General features: G+C 38.7%; 3 protein-coding genes across 9 annotated transcripts in view; 1 reads left to right on the top strand and 2 right to left on the bottom strand.

The window, feature by feature from the left end:
• Positions 1-25,331, top strand: part of LOC129726828 (FMRFamide receptor) — a 274,529-nt gene that overhangs the window by 47,027 nt on the left and 202,171 nt on the right. The gene's annotated exons all lie outside the window — the stretch shown is intronic.
• Positions 6,940-9,771, bottom strand: LOC129729100 (uncharacterized). Its single transcript, XM_055687582.1, has 2 exons — positions 8,728-9,771; positions 6,940-7,110 (listed from the first exon to the last, which is right to left on the bottom strand). Exons 1-2 carry the CDS (start codon positions 9,769-9,771, stop codon positions 6,940-6,942), a joined length of 1,215 nt encoding a protein of 404 aa, XP_055543557.1.
• LOC129729099 (uncharacterized) lies at positions 10,598-11,800 on the bottom strand. The gene has a single exon (XM_055687581.1). The coding sequence runs from the start codon at positions 11,798-11,800 to the stop codon at positions 10,598-10,600; it is 1,203 nt and encodes a 400-aa protein (XP_055543556.1).

The following is a 25,331-nucleotide window of genomic DNA, read 5'->3' as shown; positions in this document are numbered from 1 at the left end:
CCAGACTTGAATCCAGACCTTTGAATTTTACTAGCAATACTGCTGCAGCATGCTGCTGTTACAAATTCAACCATGTGATGAGAGATGATATCGCTTAAATTTATCTTGGAGGCTTCCCCGAAGATACTATGAGCAAAATTCACGCTTTAAAAATTAATTCCACGCGAAATTATTTCTTATACTTCAGCAAGTTTGCAATAGCAGTGTTACTGGAAAATTTCAATGGTGAGCCGTCCGTCAGACATTCAGTCAGTTTGGGGTGAATAGCTGTTTCTACAAGCATCGTAGCGCCTTACGGTCTTCAGAAGAGTTTTTCCTAAAAAAATTTCCTACAAATACTATGGATTGATATTTTTTTAAGAGCCAACTTGAAATCTCTAGAAGATAAGTATTGAAAAAGTTGATTTTCCCATATAAAATCGTAAGGAAACATTAAAAATCTGGCACCAATCGGGCGTTTCACCGATCGATCTGAAAAGTTACACAGTTGTTATGGGACCCTTAAGGAACACGAATGGGGAATGAGAGCTAACATTTATTTTTTGTCCCACCCTAATATACACACGAACGGATATTGCTTAGTTCTTCGAGTTGAGTAGAATATATACAATTCGGCTCTCCAGGCCACCGATGTATTTTGCGTTTCATAACCGATTTTCTAACCTTCGTTTTGGTATAACAGTTTATTTTAGTTTTTCCATGTAACATCTCAAATTAGATTTTTTCAATAGTTTAAATTAAAATTTGAAATTTTTTTTAAAGTCATCCCTTGACTTTTTTTCTATCACTCATCATTTTTAAGATATATTGATTTATAAAACAAGGCTTTTAAACTTTTCAAGTGTCTAGAATTCAAGATAAATTTAAAAAATGAAGGGTTGTTAAAGGTTTTTTCCAACGGTTTGAAAAGTAGCTCCGGTGGAAAAACCTTTGTTAACTCGTATCATAAGAGTAACAAGTTTTATGGCAAAATCCAAACTGTTCATCTGCAAAAATTGAATTTTTATCGATATAGATGATGAATAATTCTCTCCAATTATTAACTAGTGGAAGAAAGCAAACTGTTTGGTCGATAACTTGAAACCTCAGCTAGATTTTTATCTAGCTTCCAAAATGGAGTGTAATTTGCGGTTTTCCAAACCTTGTGAAAATACGCAATTGAAACAGTTATTGGAATTTTTGTTTTAATAAAAATTGCAATGTGATGCCCTCCGCGGGGAATAATTATTAGATTATTTAAATTGCAACAGATCGCAGAAATTTACTTTTATAGTTTTTAAATTTGATAAATGATCTAACATCATTTAAATTAGCTTCTTCAGGCAAAAATTCCTTGGTAGAAATCAGATGAGTGACTTCATCATTGGTGTGGTATTTCAAATAGTTAAGAACTGAACTTCAAACACCAGTGAAAATCTGTTTTGGAAGAATTTGAATACTAGTATGTGACTGATAGTGTGATATTTTAAGATAAAAATATAGTTTACTGCACCGAAACACCCAAGCAATTTAAATGAAAAACATTGCAATTCATGGCTAGATACTATTATCCGAACAGTAATTTCACCTTCCTATCGTTGAATGACGGAGGAAGCCCCAAAACGATCTCGGCTTCCCAGAATTGTATGAAAACCATGTATTTTTTGTGAATTTGAAGACATAATAACCAGGTGGGTGTTCATATTGGTTAGCAGGTTTCTGGGAAATAGCGTGGCGTGCGTGATTTTCAATTTGCACCAAATTCGCCCCCAACAGACAAAACACGTACTTTTCGGCTCGAGAGCAGCGGGAAACTCGTTCGTATTTGTTCGATATCCGCGTGCTTTGTTATGCATTCCATTCAAGGCTTTTAGCCTACGGCGCGGCGTCCACTTCATTGTGGCGGTGGTCGGACACAGTCTACAAACCGGAAAAACGACCGCCTTTTCAGCCGGTCGCCGTTTTATAGGAAGCGTCGTGACATTGATTTTGGTCTGAACCGCTCCGAGCACTGATGATAACCTTCTCCACGTCTTATTTTTTGTGCGTTGTGGGGTAAGGTGGTAACCTATCTGCCAAGTTCAGGCATTTGTGCCACTGAAAAGGATCAAATCGGATGCCCCGACGTCCTTCGGCACAGTCGGACGTTTGACGCATGGAAAAATAGATTACTTGCAATGTGTCTGTTCAGCCAGGATTGTCCTAGCGGGTGAATCGTTTTTTGGCGATACTTTTGCAATTGTCGTTTTCCTCTATTGTCCGGATTATATAGCTTTCCTCAAACCACCTTTCAGTGCCGGCCATCGGGGGTGCTGGAATTAACGACGTTATAAGTGGTACATTATAGAATCATTTCGGAAGGCACAATCAGTGGTGCGTTGCTTGATGAATCGTCAAATTTTACTGGGCTGTTTAACCTCACTTTGCTGGGACTTTACGATGCCGACACATCCTTTCTTTCGTGGCTTGGATCGAAGCTCGTGGCGAAGACTAACGAGAAATTGTAAAATGTTGGTTCGTTAATCAATTATGAGCGTAATCGGGGCAGAGCGTTCCGGGTTTTGCACTGGGGCTGTGTTGATTCAAGTCTAGTGAGGAAAACGACATATTTAATTTAATACCAAACGGTCTGAGTGATGGAAAAATTCGATTAACTTTACAACTGGGGCCCAAAAGTGGGTTTTGTTTATTTGGTAGTTAAATGTCTGGAAATGCCGTTTGGAAAAAAGAGATAAAACCTTTTGAGCATTTAACAGTTCAAAAAACAAAAAAAGGGCAATCTTTGTTGCGACCTTTTTCAGATTTGAGTAGAACTGATTCGTAAAATGGTTTTTGCACCTGTTTTTGTTTCTTTTTTACCATTTTTGTTTTTGGCAGCTTTGTTCATTTTCCAATTTATTCCTAAGGTTTTCTCTTGTCTTTTATCACCTAATTTCCATAATTTTCTGTATTCTTTTAGCGCTTTTAAATGCTTGTCCCAGAAAATTCGGTAGTATACTGATTCGTTCTACACTCAACCGATATTATTATTATCATTTCATCTTATTCTTATCTCATCTTATCTCAGCGAACATCAATTCACCATCTGTTATTGCAGCTTTCTATCCACACTTTTAAATCCCTCCAAAATCTCCAACACGCGTCTGCTCCGAATTATCATCAATCAGCACCAGAACAGATTTATATTTTTGTTTTCGAAACCAGAAAAAAAACGGTTTCCCGTCTGCGGTCGTTTGTTTATACGATTCTGCTGTGGGATCATTACTGGAGATAATAAAATAGCGAACGGTCGCAAAAACGAGCGACCGTTACTAACATGCCCCAAAATAATCGGGCCGCTGACGTTGGTGTGCACCGGAATTTTTAATGCAATCTACCTGGTTTATGCATTTTTTACTGGCTTTCTTTTTTAGTTCAAGAAAATGAATAAGGATTTACAAGGCGGTAGCATAACAAACGTACGTTATTACGAATTTTCCAATCTTAAAGGTATTGTTTTATTACCAATTCGCTAGAACATAAATGATAATTACTCATTCTAATGTGCTAATTGGTAGAAAAAATTGTGTTAAGTGTGTAATGAACAAGGGGTGGGAAAATTCCATTCCAAAAACCGAGCAAAACCCACCGAGAAATATACCATTGCGCAATTAATTTCCCGCACTCGAACGATGCTATAAATCAGCTTCTATCCTTTGTGTTGAAATTGGAATTTTGAATCCTGCTGCACCGGTTGTGGCTCTGTGGTGGATAGCACGAAAGCTCCGTAAACAGACAGGTTTACTGCCGGCCTCTGCTTCGTTTGCTTCCATTAGCATCCTTGTCAGATAGGTGCTAACTGGACGCAATTTATGTCGATAATCTAGCCTGTAATTATTACCTACTCGCAGCAGCAGAGTGGAAGCTGATCGGTGCTTGCCGGAGCTGGAAGTGCACACAGTGACCATGTAGTAAATCAATCTTCAGAGCAGTAACTGGAACTCTGCTATTTACGGAGCGCTTAGATTATTTAAAAATGTATTCCGGTTTCAGTAGAATTTCAAACAATTTTCACTTATCGGACAGTCAGTTCACGTCTGTTTAGCTTGTGGGTTTATTTACCAGATTATCTATCAAGCTACGCTATTTTCGATTTTTTAATTTATTCATAGCTTTCAATAGCATTTTCGACGAAATTTGTAACGTAGCGTAAAGAAAATACATTTTATCTTATATTTAGTGTTTATTTCACAATCAATGTTCATCTGACAATGATTAGTCCTAATGTATAGTTAAATTTAAAATATATACAAATTGTTGTTAAAAAATCAATAGTTCGCTGAGGAAATGCGTTGTTCGGCATATTAAACTCAAATAACTCATTAAAGCGGTGGTATGTGGCGCGAATCAGATCGCGGCAACCATAAATTCGAGTGCACGTTCTAAATAAAGAAAATTTCTGTAACGTAATGATCTTTCAGGTTTCCTGAATCAGGAAAGTATAAATTGAGAAAGGATTCCATACTACAGAACTGGTCTCTAGGATTGATCTCAGGAGGAAACAATACAGTGATTTGAGACATAACGGACCACGACTTTCATAAGCAATCTTGAATATCAATCCAAGTTGTCTGTTAGCTTTAGCGATGATACTGTCATAATGGTTTTTAAACTTCAGATAGCGATCCAAAATTACTCCGAGTTCTGTGTATAAACACTCTACACAAAGAAGATGCTGGTTTTCTATAAAATATGCAAATTCTATTGAAGAAAATAGTGTTGTATTTTTTTATACTTAGCGTTAAGCAGTTCGTTCCACACCAAATCACAAACGTGTCCAGGTATTTCTGTAGCTTTATGCAATCACTGAAACACTTCACTTTTTACTAATTTCGTATCGTCAGCTTAAAACAGGCGGCAACAGCAAACCCTGCATCGTTGATGAAGATAGAGAAGAGTAGCGGACTCAGGTTACTACCTCGAGGAACTCCTAATACAGGCCTCATTCGATTTTAACACGTTTCGTTTTTTGCGCGGTTCAATTTTGGCAACATAAACACTTTAGACGTGTTGCCACTAGCAACCACCCAAGCGTTGAATTGAACTTTCGCTTCAGTCCGGTAGGCATCGACCAACACTGTTCGTATTGGTTACAGGAGAACTGCTCCATTATTCAGCTCAGCCCATATATTTATCTCATATAACATGAAAACACAATTGAAAACAGGAAAAACGCATATTTTCTAACTAAACCAATCTGCTAATCCATGGGATGGATTCTTCTTAGTTCACTTTAGATTTCTCATAAAGTAGAATTCTCAAAAACTCACGTAAAAGCTCAAAATTTGATATTATAGTCGGGCATCTACACTCGAAAACTCATTTAATTCAATCACCTACCTCAGAAAACAAAATCCGCGCATTGTTCTATACGGCTACAACGGGACTCGTTCAGCAGCCAACCAAAGTTATTTTAATCACTAGCGGATCACTTTTTATTTTAATCATAAAAAAACTCACTACACTAAGAATACTTTAATCTTTGAAATGTTTACCTCAAATTTCCAAAAACAAGCTTGAATTAGCAGAAATATATGAGATGAATTTCTACAATTCCTAAATTACAACTGTATGTATTTTTATCAGTTTTCACTGCGTTGAAGAAAATCAAAAGTTGCCAAAACATTTTGTGTTAATACGAAAATATCATACTGAAAATGTTTATTTTTTCTGACATAATTGACAAAAATCGACCGCACTGCAGTGGTTACCTAGGTTACCAATTTTGCACGTAAACAACTACAGCGGATATCTAGGTAACCTACGTTCATTCATGATAATGTGATTCATTCATGATTAAGAGTGTAATGAATATGGGGCGACATGAGATGAATAATTGTGCAGTGATTCAAGTTTTGAGATGGATATAAAAGCGTTGTGAAAAATGGTTTGTTTTACAAAATGCAGGATTAATCTATCAAAGTTTACTTAACATACAATACTGAACGATTCCATGAGAGCACGTGTTTTGTTTATTTGTTCAATGATTTCGTGAAAATTTGGTGTTTAATCCGTGTATTCTTTCGTGAACATCGGCTTAATGAGATGAATAATAGAGAAGTTCCCCTATAATTGGCTATTGAATTTTCTCTTTAGTCCGGTAGGCATCATAAAAAATTTAAATTTGGGCGTGTTGCCAAAATCGAACATAGCCTGTATATTGGAAAGCGGTCAGAAACGACAGATCCTACTTTCACACTAACTCTACGGTCAGTCAAATAGGACTCAAACCAGCGCAAGGATTCCGATGTCATACCGAGCCTATGCATTTTAGCATGCAGTATCTCGTGGTCTACTCTATCGAACGCAGCCTTTAAGTTCATATAAAAAGCATCTGCTTCAAAACCACAATCCATGGTTTGCACATAGCGAGACTCGATTCCCGCAAGTCTCTTAGTTTCGGGATCTAGAAAGTATTATCTCTACCGACCTTTAGGCTTTTTGCAGAATGACTGAGTACATGTAATAACTAAATGCTAAATCTTACCACATACCTACCAAAGTATAGCCTAAAATTTTTTGGCAAAGTGCGAAACTAGTAATAAGTAAATAATATATTCATCGATTCCGATGGTAATACAAAAAGCGTTTCCACGACGCGTTTGAACTTATAATAATGATTATGAATTTTCAAAAAAACAAGAACAAAAAAATTGTTTCCGGATATCTCAAATGAAATTCTGAGTGGACTGTATCTTGTTCCAAAAACAAAATCTTTTCGGTTTCAATACAAACACGTCCATTGTTCTCGTCTCTCGTTTTTATTATGAAAACAGGAAGTGCATTTTTTCTTACGAACGCAAACGAACGCAAACAGTGTGCCCATGACTACACTGTATTAGAAAACTACACGAAAATAGGAATTTGTAACTTGAATAGTTTTTACTTCTAACATTCTCCCCCCTTGGGCCTTGCCCAACACTATTTTATTTCTTGCTCTTCATTGTCAACAGTTGGAAGCACTGCAATTTTCGTGGTTTCGAGCGAGTTTTCCTTTATATCCTCGTACAGAGGTTCCGCAACAGCATTCAATTCGCGTCCTATAAGGAAATGTCCAGGGCTAAGCGCTCGATAATCGTGAGGATCATCTGACTGTTCGCACAACGGTCGTGAATTTAAAACAGCCTCTATTTGTATCAATAAGGTATTCATTTCTTCATACGATAGATACGCTTCGTTCAACACTCGGTAAAGGTGATATTTCGCGCTTTTAACGCCTGCCTCCCACAATCCTCCTTGGTGAGGTGCCTTAGGAGGGTTAAAACTCCAAAAAATGCCTCGAGCCTGACAAAAATCGTTTACCCTTTTTTCTAGCACTTGCGATCTAAGGAGTTCTCGAAGTTGTATGAGTTGCCGGTTGGCACCAATGAAATTTTTTCCGTTATCGGAAAATAGTTCAGCTACATGGCCGCGCCTACCCACAAATTTTTGCAAAGCTGCAAGAAATGTATCAGTCGTCATTGATGTCACGAGCTCGATATGTATTGCCTTTGTGCACATACATATAAATAATGCGATGTAAGCCTTTATAGGTGCCTTCATTCGTCCCTGCTTCAGCAACACTGGTCCAGCGTAGTCTACGCCAGTTCTTAGAAATGGTTGAGCTGCTGTGACCCTCGTTGTAGGGAGATCACCCATGAATTGTCTGGTTTCTGACGGCTTCATTTTGAAACATGTTAAGCACTTTCTAATTACCCTGCGGATCGCTTGTTTTCCCTTTAATGGCCAAACAGTACGCCGCATAACTGCCAACAAACCATTCTGCCCTAAATGCAGTTGTTCACGATGGAGAGTGTCTATAAGCAGCTCAGTCAAGTGGTGTTTTTCTGGGATTATCGCAGGATGTTTTTGGTCATACGGTAAATCCGAATGGCGCAATCGTCCACCAACTCTCAATAATCGATCTTCGCCATGAAATGGATTTAAGTTCAATAATTTACCGGTAACAGTTTTTCCCTTTTCAATGCATTTATTTTATTCCCAAACTCTACACTCTGAACCACTCTAATAAGTACCTGAAAGGCATCTCGAAAGTCATCTCTATTCAATTTACCGTTACGTCGCTTTTCCACGGGCGATCTACAATTCACTATGAATCGGTTCATGTAGCCAACAACTCTTTCCAACCACCGGAAGTTACTAGTACTTAAAATCAATGTTAGTAAACGGTTATCTGCAGCTTCTTTGATTTCTCCACTGTTCAATGTGTGGCTACCAATTTCAGTACATAAGAAAATCATTATATCAGTCTCTTCAGATTGTAAAAACTTAGGGCCTCTCCACCACAGCCATTATCCGCTAGCTGCGTGGGATACACACCACGAGATATGAGATCGGAGGGATTCAATTTAGTTGGAATGTATTTCCACTCGCAGCGATCAGTAATCTGGCGTATTTGTGAGATTCGATTTCTCACGAAACAACACGATCCACCTCAACCTCCAATGCTGCAAGTACAACAGCGACTTGCTCAGCCAACAATTTGGCAGCGCACAGCTCCAAACGTGGCATTGTCATTTCTCCTGGATTTAACTCGTTTCCAGGTTATCTTTTTGTCTCTTTTATTGGTGTTACCCGAGATTTTCCACACAGCAAATGGAGTTCAGCCGAACCGTCTGGCCTCACGTTCCTCAAATATATACAACAGCCGTAGGCTTTCATCGATGCATCGGAGAAACCGTGTATTTCGTATCGAAATGCAGAATGTACCTTCACTAGTCTCGGGATTCTCATCTTTGCAATCTCTGGTAAATCATTTCTCAAACGTTTCCATATAATCAGTTGATCATCAGTTAATTTTTCGTCCCAAGCTAAACCTTCACGCCAAAGGTCTTGCATTATAATTTTAGCGATAACTATTATAGGACCAAGAAGTCCCAAAGGATCAAAGAGTTTTGCTATCTCCGACATCACCTGTCTTTTCGTCACATTATCGTAGTTACTCTCTACAGAATTCACTCGAAAAGCAAAGCAATCTTCTACCGGGTCCCATAGAAGGCCAAGTTTATTGATGGTTTCATTTACTTCGTTGTTTTTGAAGTCTAACTGTTTCTCTTGACGCTCCATAGGAATATCGTTCAACAGTTCAGCATTATTTGCACACCATTCATGCAATTCAAAACCTCCTCGTCGAAGCAACTGCACTAAATCCACCTGCAACTGTTTTGCTTCATTCAAACTTTCAGCCCCTGAAAGCACGTCGTCGATGTACACACTCTTCTTTACGACTTTACTTGCAGCAGGAAAACTGTCATTCTCGTCTTCAGCCAGCTGGTTTAGAGCGCGTGTTGCGAGAAACGGGGCAGCAGCAGTCCCGTATGTCACAGTTGTCAGTTCAATTTCCTTCAATTTTTTAGTTTTATCGTCACGCCACAAAATTCTTTGAAAGGAAGTGTCCCTTTCATCCACCAATATCATTCGATACATTTTTTGCACATCTGCCGTAAATGCATAACGATAAAAACGGAACCGCAGAACTATGTCGAATAAACTATCTTGCACCGAGGGTCCAATCATCAGTAAATCGTTAAGTGACTTCCCCGATGAGCTTTTCGCTGACGCGTCGAACACAACTCTCAACTTTGTACTTGAGCTGCCGGGTCTAAGGACACAGTGATGTGGCATATAATAAACCAGTTCGCTGTTGGTTTCAGTTTCTGGGAGAATCTTACAATGACCTAGCTCAATGTATTCTGTAACAAATTGCGAGTAAAGATTTTTCAATTCCGTGTCTTTCTTCAATCTTCTTATCATTGCGCGTAAAAGTTTCCACAAAATGTCGTTCTAGATCATCTTCTATTATTTCATTGAATTGATTGTCAACTGCCCAAAACTTTTTTAGGATGCTGACTAAATCTTTATCTGCTTCACGGAGAGTCGTCGCATGGTACGATCGTACCGCTGTCACAGATGACGACACGAAAGGTCCCGATACGAGCCACCCTAGTTGGCTTTCTTGCAAAACCGGAAGATTATCTGTCATTTCTATTTTACCTGAAAGTAGAAGACTGAAGAATGCTTCAGCACCGACGAGCATGTCGACGCGCGACGGCTCATAAAACTTTGGGTCTGCCAATTGCAGGCTTGTTGGTATTGGCCAGTCTTGCACATCCAATCTCGTCGCAGGCAACGCTGCAGTCACACGTGGTACAACTAAATATTCCAAGCAAAATTCTCGATCAGAAATGTTTGATTTTATTTTGCAACGTACGCTGAACTTCGCTGCCGTCGTCATTACGTTCACACCAGTCACAGGGATATTTACGTAGTTTTTCTCCAGCCGCAACATGTCAACCAATTGCTTCGATACAAAATTGGTCATAGCCCCTGAATCGAGAAGTATACGACATCTGTGTTGTTTGCCGTTCACATCGAAAACATTTACCAAAGCAGTAGCCAACAGTACCTGCTTCATTGGTTTGACAGCATCGCCAGGAATCACACAATTCATAACGGTTGCTTCATTTTTTGGTTTTTCACTAGCATTTCCTACCGTAGCCTCTACTTGAGATTTTTCCTCCTTCTGAGACGATTGCTCTTCAGGGTGCAGCATCAAATGGTGACGTCTAGAACATTTCGATCACTTCGTACTATTTTTGCAATTCGTCGTTCTATGTCCTTTTTTCAGACACGCGAAGCATAGTCCAATTTGCTTAGCTTTTTCGTATCGCTCCTCTACATTTAATTTCTTAAAAGTATCACATTTATCAATCAAATGATTCTCACTGCATACGTAACAGCCATCGGTCTTCTGAATTGTAACGGTATGAGCCTTTGCCACCGCTGGTTGAATAGGTCGTGCAAGCAAATTAGCTCCCTTACCTTTCTGCACAGGTTTGTAATTTTCACAACGTTCCAAAACATGTTGCTGATTTCGCGAGACAGCGATCATTTCTTTGTATACTGGTAACTGTCCGCGCTTTATATTCGACTCCCAGATTCTTCTTGTATCTGGGTCCAATTTCGTCGAAATAAGTGTAGTTATGATAGCTTGAGAAAGTTTGTCCATTTTCAAGTCATGAAACTCTAATGAACTAACACACTTTTCCACTTCATCTGTAACCATTTTCAACTGCTGGAATGATTCGTTTGTCATCATCTTTAAATTCAACAACTTCAAAATTGTATCGCTGATTAAGGCTGGCAGATTTTCATACTGCTGCGTGAGTCTCGTCCAAGAGCCTTCGTAATCATTATCACGGATTATTTGCTGATCGATAGAACCTTGAGCCCTGCCTACCAAAGCTTTGTCCAAAAAATGCAATTTGGTAGCAGCAGAGTCACCTGTATACTTATCTGCTATATCTCGAAACATCTGTTTAAACTTGAACCAATTATCGTAGCGGCCGTCAAAAATAGGTAACGCAGCTTGATGCAGCACTATCGTCGGGGTTGCTCTAACTGGTGGGCCACTGCCGCTGGTACCAGGTTTCGGTTGATTACTATCAGCATCCGCAATCTTTATTACTTTCTGGGACTTTCCGTGTTCGTCGATCATTTCATTAATCGCAATTCTAGTGAACTCGTAAAGCTCTTCAAATTCCACAAACTTCGGTTCAAACTCATGCTTTCGCGTAGGATCAGCTATATAAATTCTGTTTTGAAAATCGTTATATTCTTGATAAGCTGCGTCAACTGTTTTCATATACAACTGTAATGCGTGTATACTAAACCGCTTATAATCTAGATGCGCAGCTTCAATGGCGTTCCGAATACGATTCACCTTTCCTTTTGCCGATTCGCAGCAACCACTAAAAGCATCAATGTTAGCAAGCGTAGCCATCTTTGTTTTCGTGGCCCCTTGCTCAGCTTTCTGCTCACTAACCGATGTTTTTGGCACTCTTGGTGAGGAAAAGTCGGGTCTCCTACGAAAGGCAGAAAAACAAAAGGCAGAATCACGAAAGGCAGAATCACGAAAAGCAGAATTACGAAAGGCAGAATATTTCATAAGGCAGAATAACGAATGGCAGAATCACAAAGAGCACGAATGGCAGAATCAAAAATTCTCTATTTCCTTTTTAAGAACACACACTCGCGGCCTTTGGCCGACTCTATTGTCCAAGTGTATGCTGTCCTTACTCGCTACCGCTCGTTCGGACTTAACTAAGGGAAAGAAAACCTGTTTGAATTATCCTAGAAAACCAATAGATCAGTTGTTTGTATGCGAGAGGCCGCCGCTTCCGACGGCGGGTCGGCGGCCGACTCGGACCGCGGAAACCACGGCGGCTTTGTGCCGCCTCGGTTCCTTGCCCTCGATTATGCGTCTTCGCCGCATGAATTGTTTTATGTTAATTATAACCAACAAGCCGTTGAGACTAGTGTAAGTTATACCTAACATCGAAAAATTACTCTTCGCGATGCCGTGAGAGTCTTAAGCACCTGAGCCAAACCAGTTTGCGTGTTTCGGATCTAATAATTAGGCTTGATTTGCACCTCCCATCAAAACTGGTCATTTCTGTGTGACCAGTTATTATGTCTGGTTACCAAATAATATTGAATAATAAATGTAGAATAGCAGCTTTGATACCGTGACCAGGATTCACACCAATTTGCCATTACGCACTTGGCTATCGTGAGTCAGGTTCTGCTACCAGTGATTCTGCCTTTCGTGCCCTTCGAAATTCAGCCTTTTGAAATATTCTGCCTTGTGTGTACGGTCATAGAGTTCTGCCTTTCATGATTCTGCCTTTCGTGCTTCTGCCTTTCGTGATTCTGCCTTCTGTGGCGAACCCGGAAGAGTCTCCGTTACCATCTAAATTAAGCTTCTTTTTCTGTCCAGAGCGGTGAGCCATTTTCAAGCGATTTTCAATCTAAACATCACAAAAGGAATCTTTGAAACTATCTTTTCCGCTTTCTAGGTCGCTACCAGTAAGCACGTTTTTCACTCTTCAAGGTGAATCAGGATTTAGATTTCAAAGAAACCACTCTTTCAATCGTTCGAAATAAAGTCACTTGCTTTTCAAATTGTTTCTAACTAAATCACTTATCCGGCTTGAGGACCAATGTTTCCGGATATCTCAAATGAAATTCTGAGTGGACTGTATCTTGTTCCAAAAACAAAATCTTTTCGGTTTCAATACAAACACGTCCATTGTTCTCGTCTCTCGTTTTTATTATGAAAACAGGAAGTGCATTTTTTCTTACGAACGCAAACGAACGCAAACAGTGTGCCCATGACTACACTGTGTTAGAAAACTACACGAAAATAGGAATTTGTAACTTGAATAGTTTTTACTTCTAACAAAAATCGATATTCGATTGTATTGCAATTCTACCATTCACAGTGGAAGCAGCAGTACTATCTGTCCACTAAGTTATGCATAAACGCTTTCATGCAAAGTTTCACGTGGCAGCTTGACGCTACTTTTGGTTGCATTCAATGTATAAAGCACAATTTGGAAAATAACATTCAATAACCATGCAGCACTCTGCTGCCGCAAAAAATGTTTTTGGCGGCCAATATCATTTGTACGTTCACGTGAAAAAGTGGCATTTGCAATATTTATACAAATGTGCAAAGTTTGTGATTCAGTTTGCGAATATACGTAGTCTAGCGTTTTGGATCACACTGCAAAGTGGTCCAATAAGGCAAAAAGTGGAACTTAATTCCAAAGCGCCTTTCAACTTTATCCTAGCTCAATAGTGTCTTCAAAAACAATTGTTTGTATGAATGACCCGCATAATCGCAAATAGTCAAAAAATAAGAAAAGTTTACCGTACTAAAAATATAAAAAAAACTTTTTTGTGTTAAGAGCTAGAAGAGAAGTTTATTCAGCAAAGTTGTAGGAAATTCAAAAATATGAAACTTTGTTGAACAAATGAAAATCCTATCTTTTATCGGTACAAAGTTTTAAAGTATATTACATGGAAGTTATTTAAAAGTTAGTTTTTTGTACATAACTTTTGTTAGTTGCATTTTACACTAAAGTGTTGTTCGGAGGAATTGTTAGGCCACACAAAACACACATTTTTGCCAAAGACTATCTCCAGGACTTTTCCTTACAAAGTTTTATCATATTTTAGTTTATTTTTCGATAACTTCAAGAACGTGTAGGTTAAAAAGGGGCTAGTGGAATTATGATGTCAATACTTTTCCTTGAAGTTAAGCTGAAGTACTATTGACTTCTTTAGGTTCCATTTGTCCCAATCCACCCATATTAGAGTACGGCGCGCATATATTACAGTAGGTTTTCATATATCAAAAATACTAACTTTTTTGTGTTGAGAAATAGAGGAATGGTTTATTCAGCAAAGTTTTAGTACGTGTAAAATATGAAACTTTGCTGAACAAACAAAATTCCTATCTTCATTGGGTACAGAGTTACTGAGTATTTTATGTAAAAGTTACTTAAAAGATAGTTTTTTGTACTTAACTTTTGTTAGTTACATTTTACAAGAAAACGTTGTTCTAAAGGAGCATTTGGGCATACAAAACACACGTTTTTGTTGAAGGCCACATATCTCCAGGACTTTTCCTTACAAAGTTATAGCATATTTTTTCGAAAACTTTGAGAACGTATAAAGTAAAAAAGGGTAGGTGGAAACATGATGTCAATACTTTTTCTCTAAGTTTAGCTTGAGTGCTCAAAACTGTCATTAGTTCCATCCGTCCCAATCCACCTAATCTTTATTCTATACGTTCTTGAAGTTATCGAAAAAATAAGCTGAAATATGATATAACTTTGTAAGGAAAAGTCCTGGAGATATATGGTCTTTGGCAAAAATGAGTGTTTTGTGTGGCCTAACGATTCCCTCGAACTACACTTTCGTGTAAAATGCAACTAACAAGAGTTAAGTACAAAAAACTAACTTTTAAATAAGTTCCATGTAATATACTTTATAACTTTGTACCGAAAAAAGATAGAATTTTCATTTGTTCAATAAAGTTTCATATTTTGGAATCTTCTACAACTTTGCTGAATAAACTATTCTTCTATCTCTTAACACAAAAAAGTTAATTTTTTTATTTTTAGTACAGTAAACTTTTCATATTTTTTGCCAATTTGCGATTATGCGGGTCATTCTTACAAACAATTGCTCTGAAGACACTATCAAGCTAGGATGAAGTTGAAAGGCGCTATGGAATTGATTACCACTTTTTGCCTTATTGGACCACTGTGCACTGGTCCACCATACCTAAGTAGGGACAGAATTTGACATAACGCTGCAATAGCCGTTGAGTCCTTCTTACAGACATAGTTGACGTGGCTCTTGAACGTACGCTCATCGTCAACCATAACCTCCAAGAGCTTCAAAGATCGCTTTGAGGTAATGGAGCAGTGTCCAACTGTGACTATCGCCTGTTGTTTTGATTTACGGTGATTTACAACCGTGATCTTCATTTCTGGAGTGCATCTAGATCTTGCGTATGCAGTGTGCGGCCGTCAACTAGACCTCTCCGATAGACACACCGTAGACCTCCAGCGTTATGTCATCCGCGAAGTCGACGGTCTTTAGCTTCAACACTACATACTACATGGCATTCCACAACACCAACTCTCTTGTTATTGTCTTCTCAAATACCTCGGCATCGAAATGCGATCTACACAATGACGAACCAACCGTTGGTTGCTATTGGTGTATCCATCGTCTACCCGCCAGTTCGTGATCAGGCCTGGGCTGGAAAACGTCAGGTCGATGATCGACTCCGCACCATTTCTGCTGGCTTAGAAGCCGGTTTAGCGGCTGAGCACTTCGGGCCTTTCATTAAGTACTTGGTGTCCCATATACACCAGGGAGGCGGATATGCTTGGGAGACTCCTCGCAGTCTTTTGCTTTTAGGCTTGCACCACCGCAACGCCTGCACAAGTGGCTCCTGTTGGGCCCCTTACTGGCCCAGGACTTATGCCCAAAACACCTAAAGCAAACATCCGGTTGCTGATGTATGACTAGGGGGCATACTAACCAGCCAACCTTAAGTGTGGCTGGTTCTCGCCTCTCATTTTTTTCAAGACATCTGAGTACATTGACCCTCCATCTTGAGTATAAGAGCGTCCTCTTTGCTCCGAACCTTCCTGATCTTCTTTGGTCGGTTGGCCGCTTCGCCATCTGGGCGCGTCACACCTCCTCGACGCTTCATACCTGTCACGATTACTCAAGGTTTCACGTAGCCTCCACTCCAACCAGTTTTTTCGGCGGACCTTGAACCAGTTGGTTTGTTTTCCCGCGGGATTGGCACGACCAATCGTTTTACGGGGACTACCTCATTCTCTGGAGACCTGCTTCGTAGAGCAGACCGCTGCGAACGAGAGGGCGTCTAGCTGCACCTCTTTAAATGCAGTCGCCCTCCTGGTCCTGACCTCTTTCTCGGCCGCTTAGACTCGAGCTACCGTTACCGTGCCTAATTCTGCGCAGTTCCTAATTCTGCGCAATTTTTGTTATACTTATGTTTTATTGTATTTTTTGTAACTATGAGCATAATATTTTATTTTTCTTAAATAGAATTATTGATTCTGTGTCAGTGGTCACAATAATATCAAGAATACATGCGAATAAAAGAAAAAAAATCTGAATTGTCAATACGATCAACGTCGCAAACACCTTTGTTCGTAGTAACGAAAAGACAACGACTGGAAATAGTTTTATTCATTTCCTCCTAAAACGAGTGCAACGATTTAAACAAACATCGTAGTTGGTAATAAAAGTTAGTATTAGTCATGATTTAGGTAAAATGAAATATTAGCTTACGCTAAGTAGCGCATAGTCCTGAAAAAGTGCAAAAAATAATGCGCAGATTTACGCACCAAATTTGTTTTTTGTGTTCCTAACTATGCGCAGTTCCACAGAGATGAATTCTGGCAAAATTAGGCGGAAGCACATGCAATATGACATGGTGAGAAGAGGCTTTTCCATACGCCGAGCCGCAAGGAAATTTGGGATTCTCGAAAGCACACTTCGTGCAAAGTTTTCAGCTGGTGTTCAGTTGAACTCTGCGACGCGTTCCGGGAGGCCAAAAGCGTTCACAACGCAAGAGGAAGGCCGGATTGTCGATTGGATTATTCAGATAGCGAGAGCTGGATTTCGGGTGGATTCTCAGAGGTTAAAGACATCTGTGGCACATTACCTTAAATCGATTGGGCGACCTAGTTTCGTTGGAACCCGTCTGCCGGCAGAAAGCGTCAATAGTACTCCGGATGGTTGGTCTATTGAGAGAAATGTATCAGTGGCATGAGATTTTTTATGAATATTTAAAAAATGTTCTCCACCCATGGCTACTGCGATACAAGGTAGCTCTTCCCATTTTACTTTTCATAGATGGCCAAAAATCGCACGTTTCTCTTCAGACCACTGAGTTTTGCAAGGTGAAAAGTAGCTCGTGAAAAGAAAAAGCAGTTAGTACAAGAGAAGCGCCAAAAACAAACATTAACGAAGGCTTCAAATGATGGAAAAACTTCTACAGAAAATGTTTAAATTACTTTCCTTTTAAATGAACAATTTTGTTAAAACAATCAATGATATTTTTTGGCTGCGCAGAATTAGGAACAAAACTGCGCAGAATTAGGAACATGCTCAAGCAAGTGCGCAGAATTAGGCACCAAACATAAACGCAAAATTTTCTTCTCATACTGTTGTTTTTGGCTGTACATGTGTCTAACTTTTTTGCCTTTCTCCTAGAAAGGTATAGCAATCACTTGCAAAACCGAAAGTATAAAAGTGCTCCAAAGGGCCGAATGGCATATATCACTCGACTCAGCTCGACGAGCTGAGCATTTTCTGTATGTGTGTGTGTGTATGTGCAGATTTTTATTCTCACTCACTTTTCTCAGAGATGGCTGGACCGATTTTCATGAAATTAATTGCAAATGAAAGGTCTTGTTGTCCCATGAGACCCCATTGAATTTTATTGTAATCGGATTTTTAGTTTAGAGGTTATGTATCAAAATGTAAAAATCATGAAACATCATTATCTCAAAAACTACACAACCGATTTGAACAAAATTGGTTTTAAAAGAACGGGCTATTAAAAAAACCCTTAACTTTTGAGTTTTATAAGATTGAATTTGTGGTTCAAAAGTTATGAAAAGAAACGTGTGCTGAAGACTGCTTAATCTCACTCATGTTTCTCAGAGATGGCTGGACCGATTTTCATAAAATCAGTGTTAAATAGAAGGTCTAGTTGCCCCATAAGACCCTACTGATTTGTTTTGCAATCGGACTATTGCTTTGCCTGTTATGTTTAAAAATGTGAAATCCAGCTATGAAAAGTAATATATTCCGAAGACTATTTGAACTCACTCACTTTTCTCAGAGATGACTGACCCGATTTCCACAAAATTAGTGTCAAATAATAAGTCTAGCTGCCTTATAAATTAATGAATTTTACTGTAATCGGACAGTAATTTCGTCTGTAATGTACCAAAATGTGAAAATCACGAAACTTCATTATTTCAGAAACTACACAACCGATTTGATCAATATTATCAGATGAGCGGGCTAGTTAAGGGTTAACTAGTGAATTATGATTTAACACGTGGTTTCAAAATTTGGCTGCTCTATACGTTCCCATTTCATTTGATTATAATAGAACTTAAGTAACCGTTATGCAATAAATTATCAATAAAACAACGAGAGTCTATCATTCTATCATTCAATACGCGCATCTAAAAAATAAAAACTGAAATATTTTTGTTTATTTTCCAGCTTTTTTTTCCATTTTAAAAATTCATTGAAAATTTGCAGATCTTTTTCATGCGGGGTAAGCCCGCCCACCAGCGGGGTAAGATCGCCCACCATCTGTTGAGGATAACAAATATTTTAAGGGCCAAAACGGTTGGTTTTATCGATAGAGTGTCTTTGGCAAATTTGTTTTTTTATTTTTTTTATTTTTTTTTAAAGAACAAAATTACTATCTGAAACTTTACCAACGATTCTATACTAGTCAAACGAACCGGCCAAAACATTTTTTCTTTACAAAATTTGAGCTATTCAATTTTTTCTCACTCCATTATCCAACAACCATCAAAGTTGAGCTAACCTTTTGTAGATTTTGCAGGCAAAGATATGATTATTTTGAAAAAAAAAATTTTATTCTATTTTTTTTATCTTTCCTTTAAATTTTTTTTTACAGAGTATACTTTTTTCGGAAGGACAAAACTACTATTAACTACTATTTTTAACTCTGCCGGAAACGCCATACCGGTCAAACAAACCGTTCTGGCTCTAATTTTTTTTTGTTCATTAATACCATCTTTACACAAGTTTACTTTTTTCAAGAATTAGTCTTGTAGAAAAATATTACTAGGAAACTTTAACGAAATCGAAAATGGTCGATTAACATCGTTGTCTTATGTGGCTTGAAATTGTTTTACTGATCCTGTAAACATTCCCTTTGTAGTGTCGATGCATTTGGGTCTCGAAGCAAAACAACAAACAGTTATATACGTGGCGGTTTTACCCCATGTATAGTGGGCGGCTTTACCCTCAGAGGAACATTTTCATGTTTCACCGAAAAAGTAGTCAAAATTACAAGATTCCTCACGGCTTTCGATATTTCCGAAAGGAAACAGATTCAGGCAACCGATTAAACGTATATTCACAAACAAAACAATAGATTTTTAGACAGAAAAGCCTTAAGTCCCGTTGCCGCAAAACACTAGCGCATTGACTGGTTGCCAGCTGAAATGTTATTTTTGATTATTTCTGTGACCGTTCGCGCACTATCAAAGCAGAAAAGGGTGCAAAATGTTATGTAATTATACTGTAATAGACACGCTAAAGAAATTTTTCAATTATTATATAACTTGGTAGTAAATCTACGGTGGGCGGTCTTACCCTGTTTACCCCTACCTGCTTTGATCGATGTATGTGGCCTCAACATAATTCAAATGTGGTATTGTACAATTTGAACGTTCCAAATTCAGTGATTCCTTGCGATGTGTTTAAAGTCTGCAAATGCCCGACGAATCGGCCATAGGATATGATCAAAGTCAAATAACAAATCGTTTAAAATGATTGGTTTTATCGAAATAACAATATTTGGTCAAATTTATTCACTTCTGTTCGAGCGTCTTGATAGTAAAATTTTCAACTTCACTTTTCACTTTTTATTACACTTTCACTATTTAATTCTATCACTTTTCACTTTCACTTGCAAATACGTATTTCGGCACTGACATAGTGCCTTCGTCAGTGCTTATTTGGACTGTGGAGAAAATAGCGAAACCCCAAATATTTTATACCTAATTACGAATGGGGCAAATTTTAACTCAGAGAACGTAAACAACTTGAGTTAGGTAGGGAAATGTGCGGCCTGGTGATCCATGCCTTGTCGGGGAGTTTTTGGTAGAAATTTAAAAAGCCAAGAGAAATGATTACCCTGATCTCTGTTAAGGGGGGTAGCTGGGTTTTGTTTGAAAATTTCTAAACTTTCGAACTAGACTAATGTTGTCGGTAGTCATAGCGTGACCTTCATGAAATATATGTTCGGCTATTTTGGATCTGAAATGGTGAGTTATTCCTTTGTCTGAGTCTTTCTTAGCCTTTACAAGTTCTGAAGTATGTTCCTTAAACCGGATGTCTAAATTTCTTTTTGTTTGGCCAATGTAAACTTCATCACAATGTGGACATGCAACTTTATAAACACCCGCCCTATGTAATTTGTCAATAGTGTCTTCAGTAGACCCCAACTTTGTTTTAATTTGATTATTTCTACTACTGTAGATAATATCGATACCAAATTTTCTAAATTTTTTACGAAGTTGACGAGTTAAACTGACGTCATATTCAACTCTCAACTACTCTTTTCCGATCTTCTGTTAGCGGAGTGAGTGTTGTGTGTGATTTCCTATGTTGGATTCGTTTCTTTTTATCATAAATGGCTTGTATGTTTCTTCTGTTATATCCATTCTGCTCACCAATATCAAAAATATATTCCATTTCGTTTTTCTTACCTTCGTTACTGAGAGGCAAAGATTCCATACGGTGGATCATATGGTGGAAAGAAGCCATTTTATGCTGGGAGGAGTGGTTAGAAGTGTTAGGTATTACCCGCTTAGTATGTGTGGGTTTCCTAAAGATTTCGAATTCAAAGTGGTTGGAGTTTTTAACAACGACTACATCTAAAAATGGAAGCCTGTTGTTTTGTTCAATTTCCAAAGTGAACTGGATATTTTTATGAAGACCATTCAAAATTCCCAAAAAACTTTCCAAGTCCCCCTGTTGTAAAATACAAAAAATATCATCAACATACCTCCACCAACGGTCTGGTAAGCAGTCTTTTTCATTTAGTTTATTTTCCAGATGTGCCATAAAAAGCTCACATAAGAAAGGTGAAAGGGGATTCCCCATCGGTGCTCCTTTTGTTTGTTTGTAAAATTTCCCACGAAATGAAAAATAATTGTCTTCCATGCAAAGTCGAGTTAACTTCAAGTAACTGCGTACTTTAGTTTTCCAAGGGTTGTCACATTGTTGGGAAAGAAGCCAATCTTCCAAAAGATTTATAGCTTCTTTCACTGGAACACTCGGAAAATGTGCTGTGACATCAAAAGAAACCATTATCTCGCCAGTGTTGATGCCCCCCGATGATTTTAAATTTTCAACAAAATCTCCTGTGCTCTTAACAGATCGACTAGGAAATTTGTTCGGCATTGATTAAAATTCCATTAACCATTCTGCCAATTTTTCTGTTGGTGCCCCCACCGCAGAAACGATTTCTCTCATTTCATTACCAGGTTTATGTACTTTAGGGAGACCCTTTATTCTAGGAAGAGAAGGGTTCGAAACACGAAGATTTTTCAAAGCGTCACCAAAAATAGGTTGGCATTCTGTGATAGTTTTTCAAAGTTTTTCACCATGTCGGTAAGGGGGTTGACTCTCTGTTGCCTGTATGGGCCATTATTAATTTTCTCTAACATTTGTTGATCGTAATCATTTTTGTTCAAAATAACAATTTTATTCCCCTTATCAGCTTTTAAATAGAAGACAGGTTTATTACGTAATTCTTTGATTGTCTGTAAGTCTGTGCTATTATTTACAAGACGTGGACATTTTTTTAAATTATCCAAGAAGGATGTGCGCACTTCACTAATTTGTGCGCTGAAAAAATTGCATTTTGGATTTCAGAATGGCATTTGGAGACAATTTCTGGATTTTGAACGTCATACTGGTTAAATAAACATTCATATTGGGTGGTATTTGGTCATTTTCAGCTGTTTTTCAGAAACCGGAAGTCGCCATCTTAGAATTCAAAATGGTATCTGTGGTTCCATTTACTCGGTTAGTGCTCAAGATGTGCAGAAATTTGTGTTTCGTTCATGTGGAACCACTCCCTTCCAGAAAAGGGAGGGGCGTCCAACTATTATGGACATATTTGTTACCCCTTAAAACATCCACATGCCAAATTCGGTTTCATTCGCTTGGTTTGTTCTTGAGTCGTGCAGAAATTTATGTTCCATCTGTATGGGACCCCTTCCTTCCAGAAGAGGGAGAGGTCTCAAACTATCATAGGAACCTTTATCGGCACCAAAAACCCCTACATACAAATTTTCACGTCGATCGGTTCGGTAGTTTTCGAGCCTATATGGATCAGACAGACAGACAGACAGACAGACCGGACTGTATTTTTATATGTATAAGATTACAACATCAATATTTTAGGACCTAAAGAGTGAATATACATTTATTGGATTGAGACGTTCATTCGTTCACAAATAAAAGTTTGAATGAGAAAGGCTGGGTCTGACAACTAGGTGGAATAATTTAGGTTTTTTCTGTATTTTCGAAAGTCATACAACATGTGGGACCTATTATTTGTTTGAATGCATGTAAAAAATCTGCGAACTAGGGTTGAACTTTTGAAATTGTCTTAACTGCGCAGAATATGGCACCTTCACGGTACAATTTATTTTTTCGGCCTTATCAGTGCTGTTTTAAAGCAGGCCACCGGCGATGTTAGGTCTATTCACCAAGATATCGGTTATGGCATCCAGTTCTTTGAACATCACAAGCGCTCTTGACCGCGTACCCATACACTTTTCGACGGCCTTGACTAGCTAGAGGTCGCACAGTGGGACCAAACTGAAAAAAAAACGGACAAAAGTCTGTTTCGAAGTTTGAGCATGTAAGTGTTTTCAGAAAAGTTCCATAATATGCGATTTTGAAGATTTTAAGATATTCGTTAAAAATAAAAGCAACAGCATCTAGTTGAGCGGGGGCCTAGTGTGGTTGGTAACGTCTCCGCCAACCACGCTCGACGCCTGGGTTTGAATCCCACCGCCGACATAGGTGTCGATGGTTGTGAGGTGGCGTGATCCACTCACAACCAACCCAACTGGGTCTAGATTCAATTCTAGCCGACACCGGGAGATTTTCTGAGGCGAAAAATCTCTGGGATCACGCCTTCCACCGCATGAAGAAGTAAAGCCGTTGGCGCCGGTCCGTTAATAAACGGGTCGTGAGTTAGGGTCCTGGGTGTGGAGTCGCCTCCCCGGGCGTCGGTGATTGGCCACAACAGTGGCGGAACTAGACCGACGGAAAATAAGCGAGAATAAAAAAAAAACAGCATCTAGTTGCGAGATATCAAATTTAGGTCTTCGGCAAAATTGAAGAACCATAAAATTTATAAATTTTTCTCGAAGACACTAAGTTTCTATATTGTAAGACCATTGACATATAGTTAAATCTCTGTCAACATCCCCTTAAAATCTATTTATTGAGTTTCTTGACTTTGAACCGTACTTAATTTAACTAGTGACATATTCTACAAAGTTGTTGATATAAGATACACAGCTTTTCTAAAGACTTTAACATCGTATATCACATGGCTCGCTTTGAAAATTAGTTTTGAGTCGAAGTTTTACTCATTTTTCATTTAATGTATCTCAATAAATGGCACTTTGTGGCAGCCAAAATCAGCATCATTTAATCAGTCAATGTGTGCAGTAGGGAAAGCGAAAAATAAGCGAACTGAAAATTTGATACAGATTTTGGAAAAATATACCGCACCCCGACGGGATGCGGCATTATATTTCCAGTTCGCTTATTTTTCGCTTTTCCTACTGCACACATTGTCTGCCTAATAAACTTGAATGCTAACGGGTGAAAGCCGTTTTCGAAAATAAAGAGTCCATTTTACCAATCACCAGCTATATTTTTGTTCCATTTTTCTTTTAGAATTCGAAAACTGTTGCGAAAAAAAAAATGTTCGTCTTTTGAGGCTATCTACGAATCAAACTATTTTTTCATTTTTCCATCCATATGATCAGAGCTACTCATCAGATAGACCATGTACCATCAAACAAAACAAGTAATAATCGGGTGGTGCAATAATTCCCAGAAAAAATCTTTCAGCTGGTTTCGAGGGACGATGCTGGCCTTCCAGCCAGTCGTCGTAGGTTTGAGTCTCGGCTCGGTCTTGTCCTGTACAATTCCATCAATTGTCCTGTACTTAGTGTACAGTTGACTGCGAAGTCTGTGTATAATGAACAGAAGGTCAAGCTCCGGAACGGAAGGTAGCACAACACCAAGGCAAGACAATATCTGGGAAACAAGGCGGGTGTGGTAGGACTTCCCATGTAAACTTTTCTATGTGGTTTACCGACTTCAGCAACGTGAAGCCGAGCGTCGTTGTATTGCGGCCTTTTTTCGCTAGCGTTCGATTCAATCACATCAATTGAAATCGATACCCCAGAGATGGTTTACATAGTATAACTTTCGCAGTGGGTATATTCGGCCTGACCAACGACGTGCTGTAATCCATTTTTTATCACCCGTCTCGAAGTGATAGAGAAAATTCTTCCTTTTGGCGAAAAAACGACGCTCAACGTCCCTTGGCTACAAAACAAACCATAGGTACCGCAAACTCCTTGTTTTTGAATCATTCCCAAAGCATGAAATCGCTTGGAATTTGCTTAGCGGATAACTCCTAATACCGAAGCAATGTCTTCCTGCGTTTGGCACGAATTCTCATAAAGCAACTCCTCCAATTCCGTTTTATTTAAATGAAATGAAAAAAGTAACACTTTCCGTGAATGTCGTTTATTCGGCACAGAACCAGACATTTTCACAAAGCTAAACGTATATGCCGTCACAGTAAAATCACTACCCGATCAACCACTCTTCATCAACCTTTATGAAACGACAACAACTGAAATCAATCGATATAGGTTCAAAACTAATCGATAGCGATCGTTCTCGTTTCATGAAGAAACTTAAAGAGTGGTTGGTCGGGTAACGGCGTCACTGCGGGTGCCATCTATCGACAAATAGTGAAAACTTAGATGCGCACCTAATATAGAGTTCTCCAATCACGTTTGTATTAGTGCGATGTATTAGATTTTTCTTTGTTAGCTGTGAGAATTTTTTGTCACCTGTGAGAA

The sequence above is a fragment of the Wyeomyia smithii genome, chromosome 3 (genome assembly GCF_029784165.1).
Source record: "Wyeomyia smithii strain HCP4-BCI-WySm-NY-G18 chromosome 3, ASM2978416v1, whole genome shotgun sequence".
Classification (NCBI taxonomy): Eukaryota; Metazoa; Arthropoda; class Insecta; order Diptera; family Culicidae; genus Wyeomyia; species Wyeomyia smithii.
This window is presented reverse-complemented; position numbering and strand designations above follow the sequence as displayed.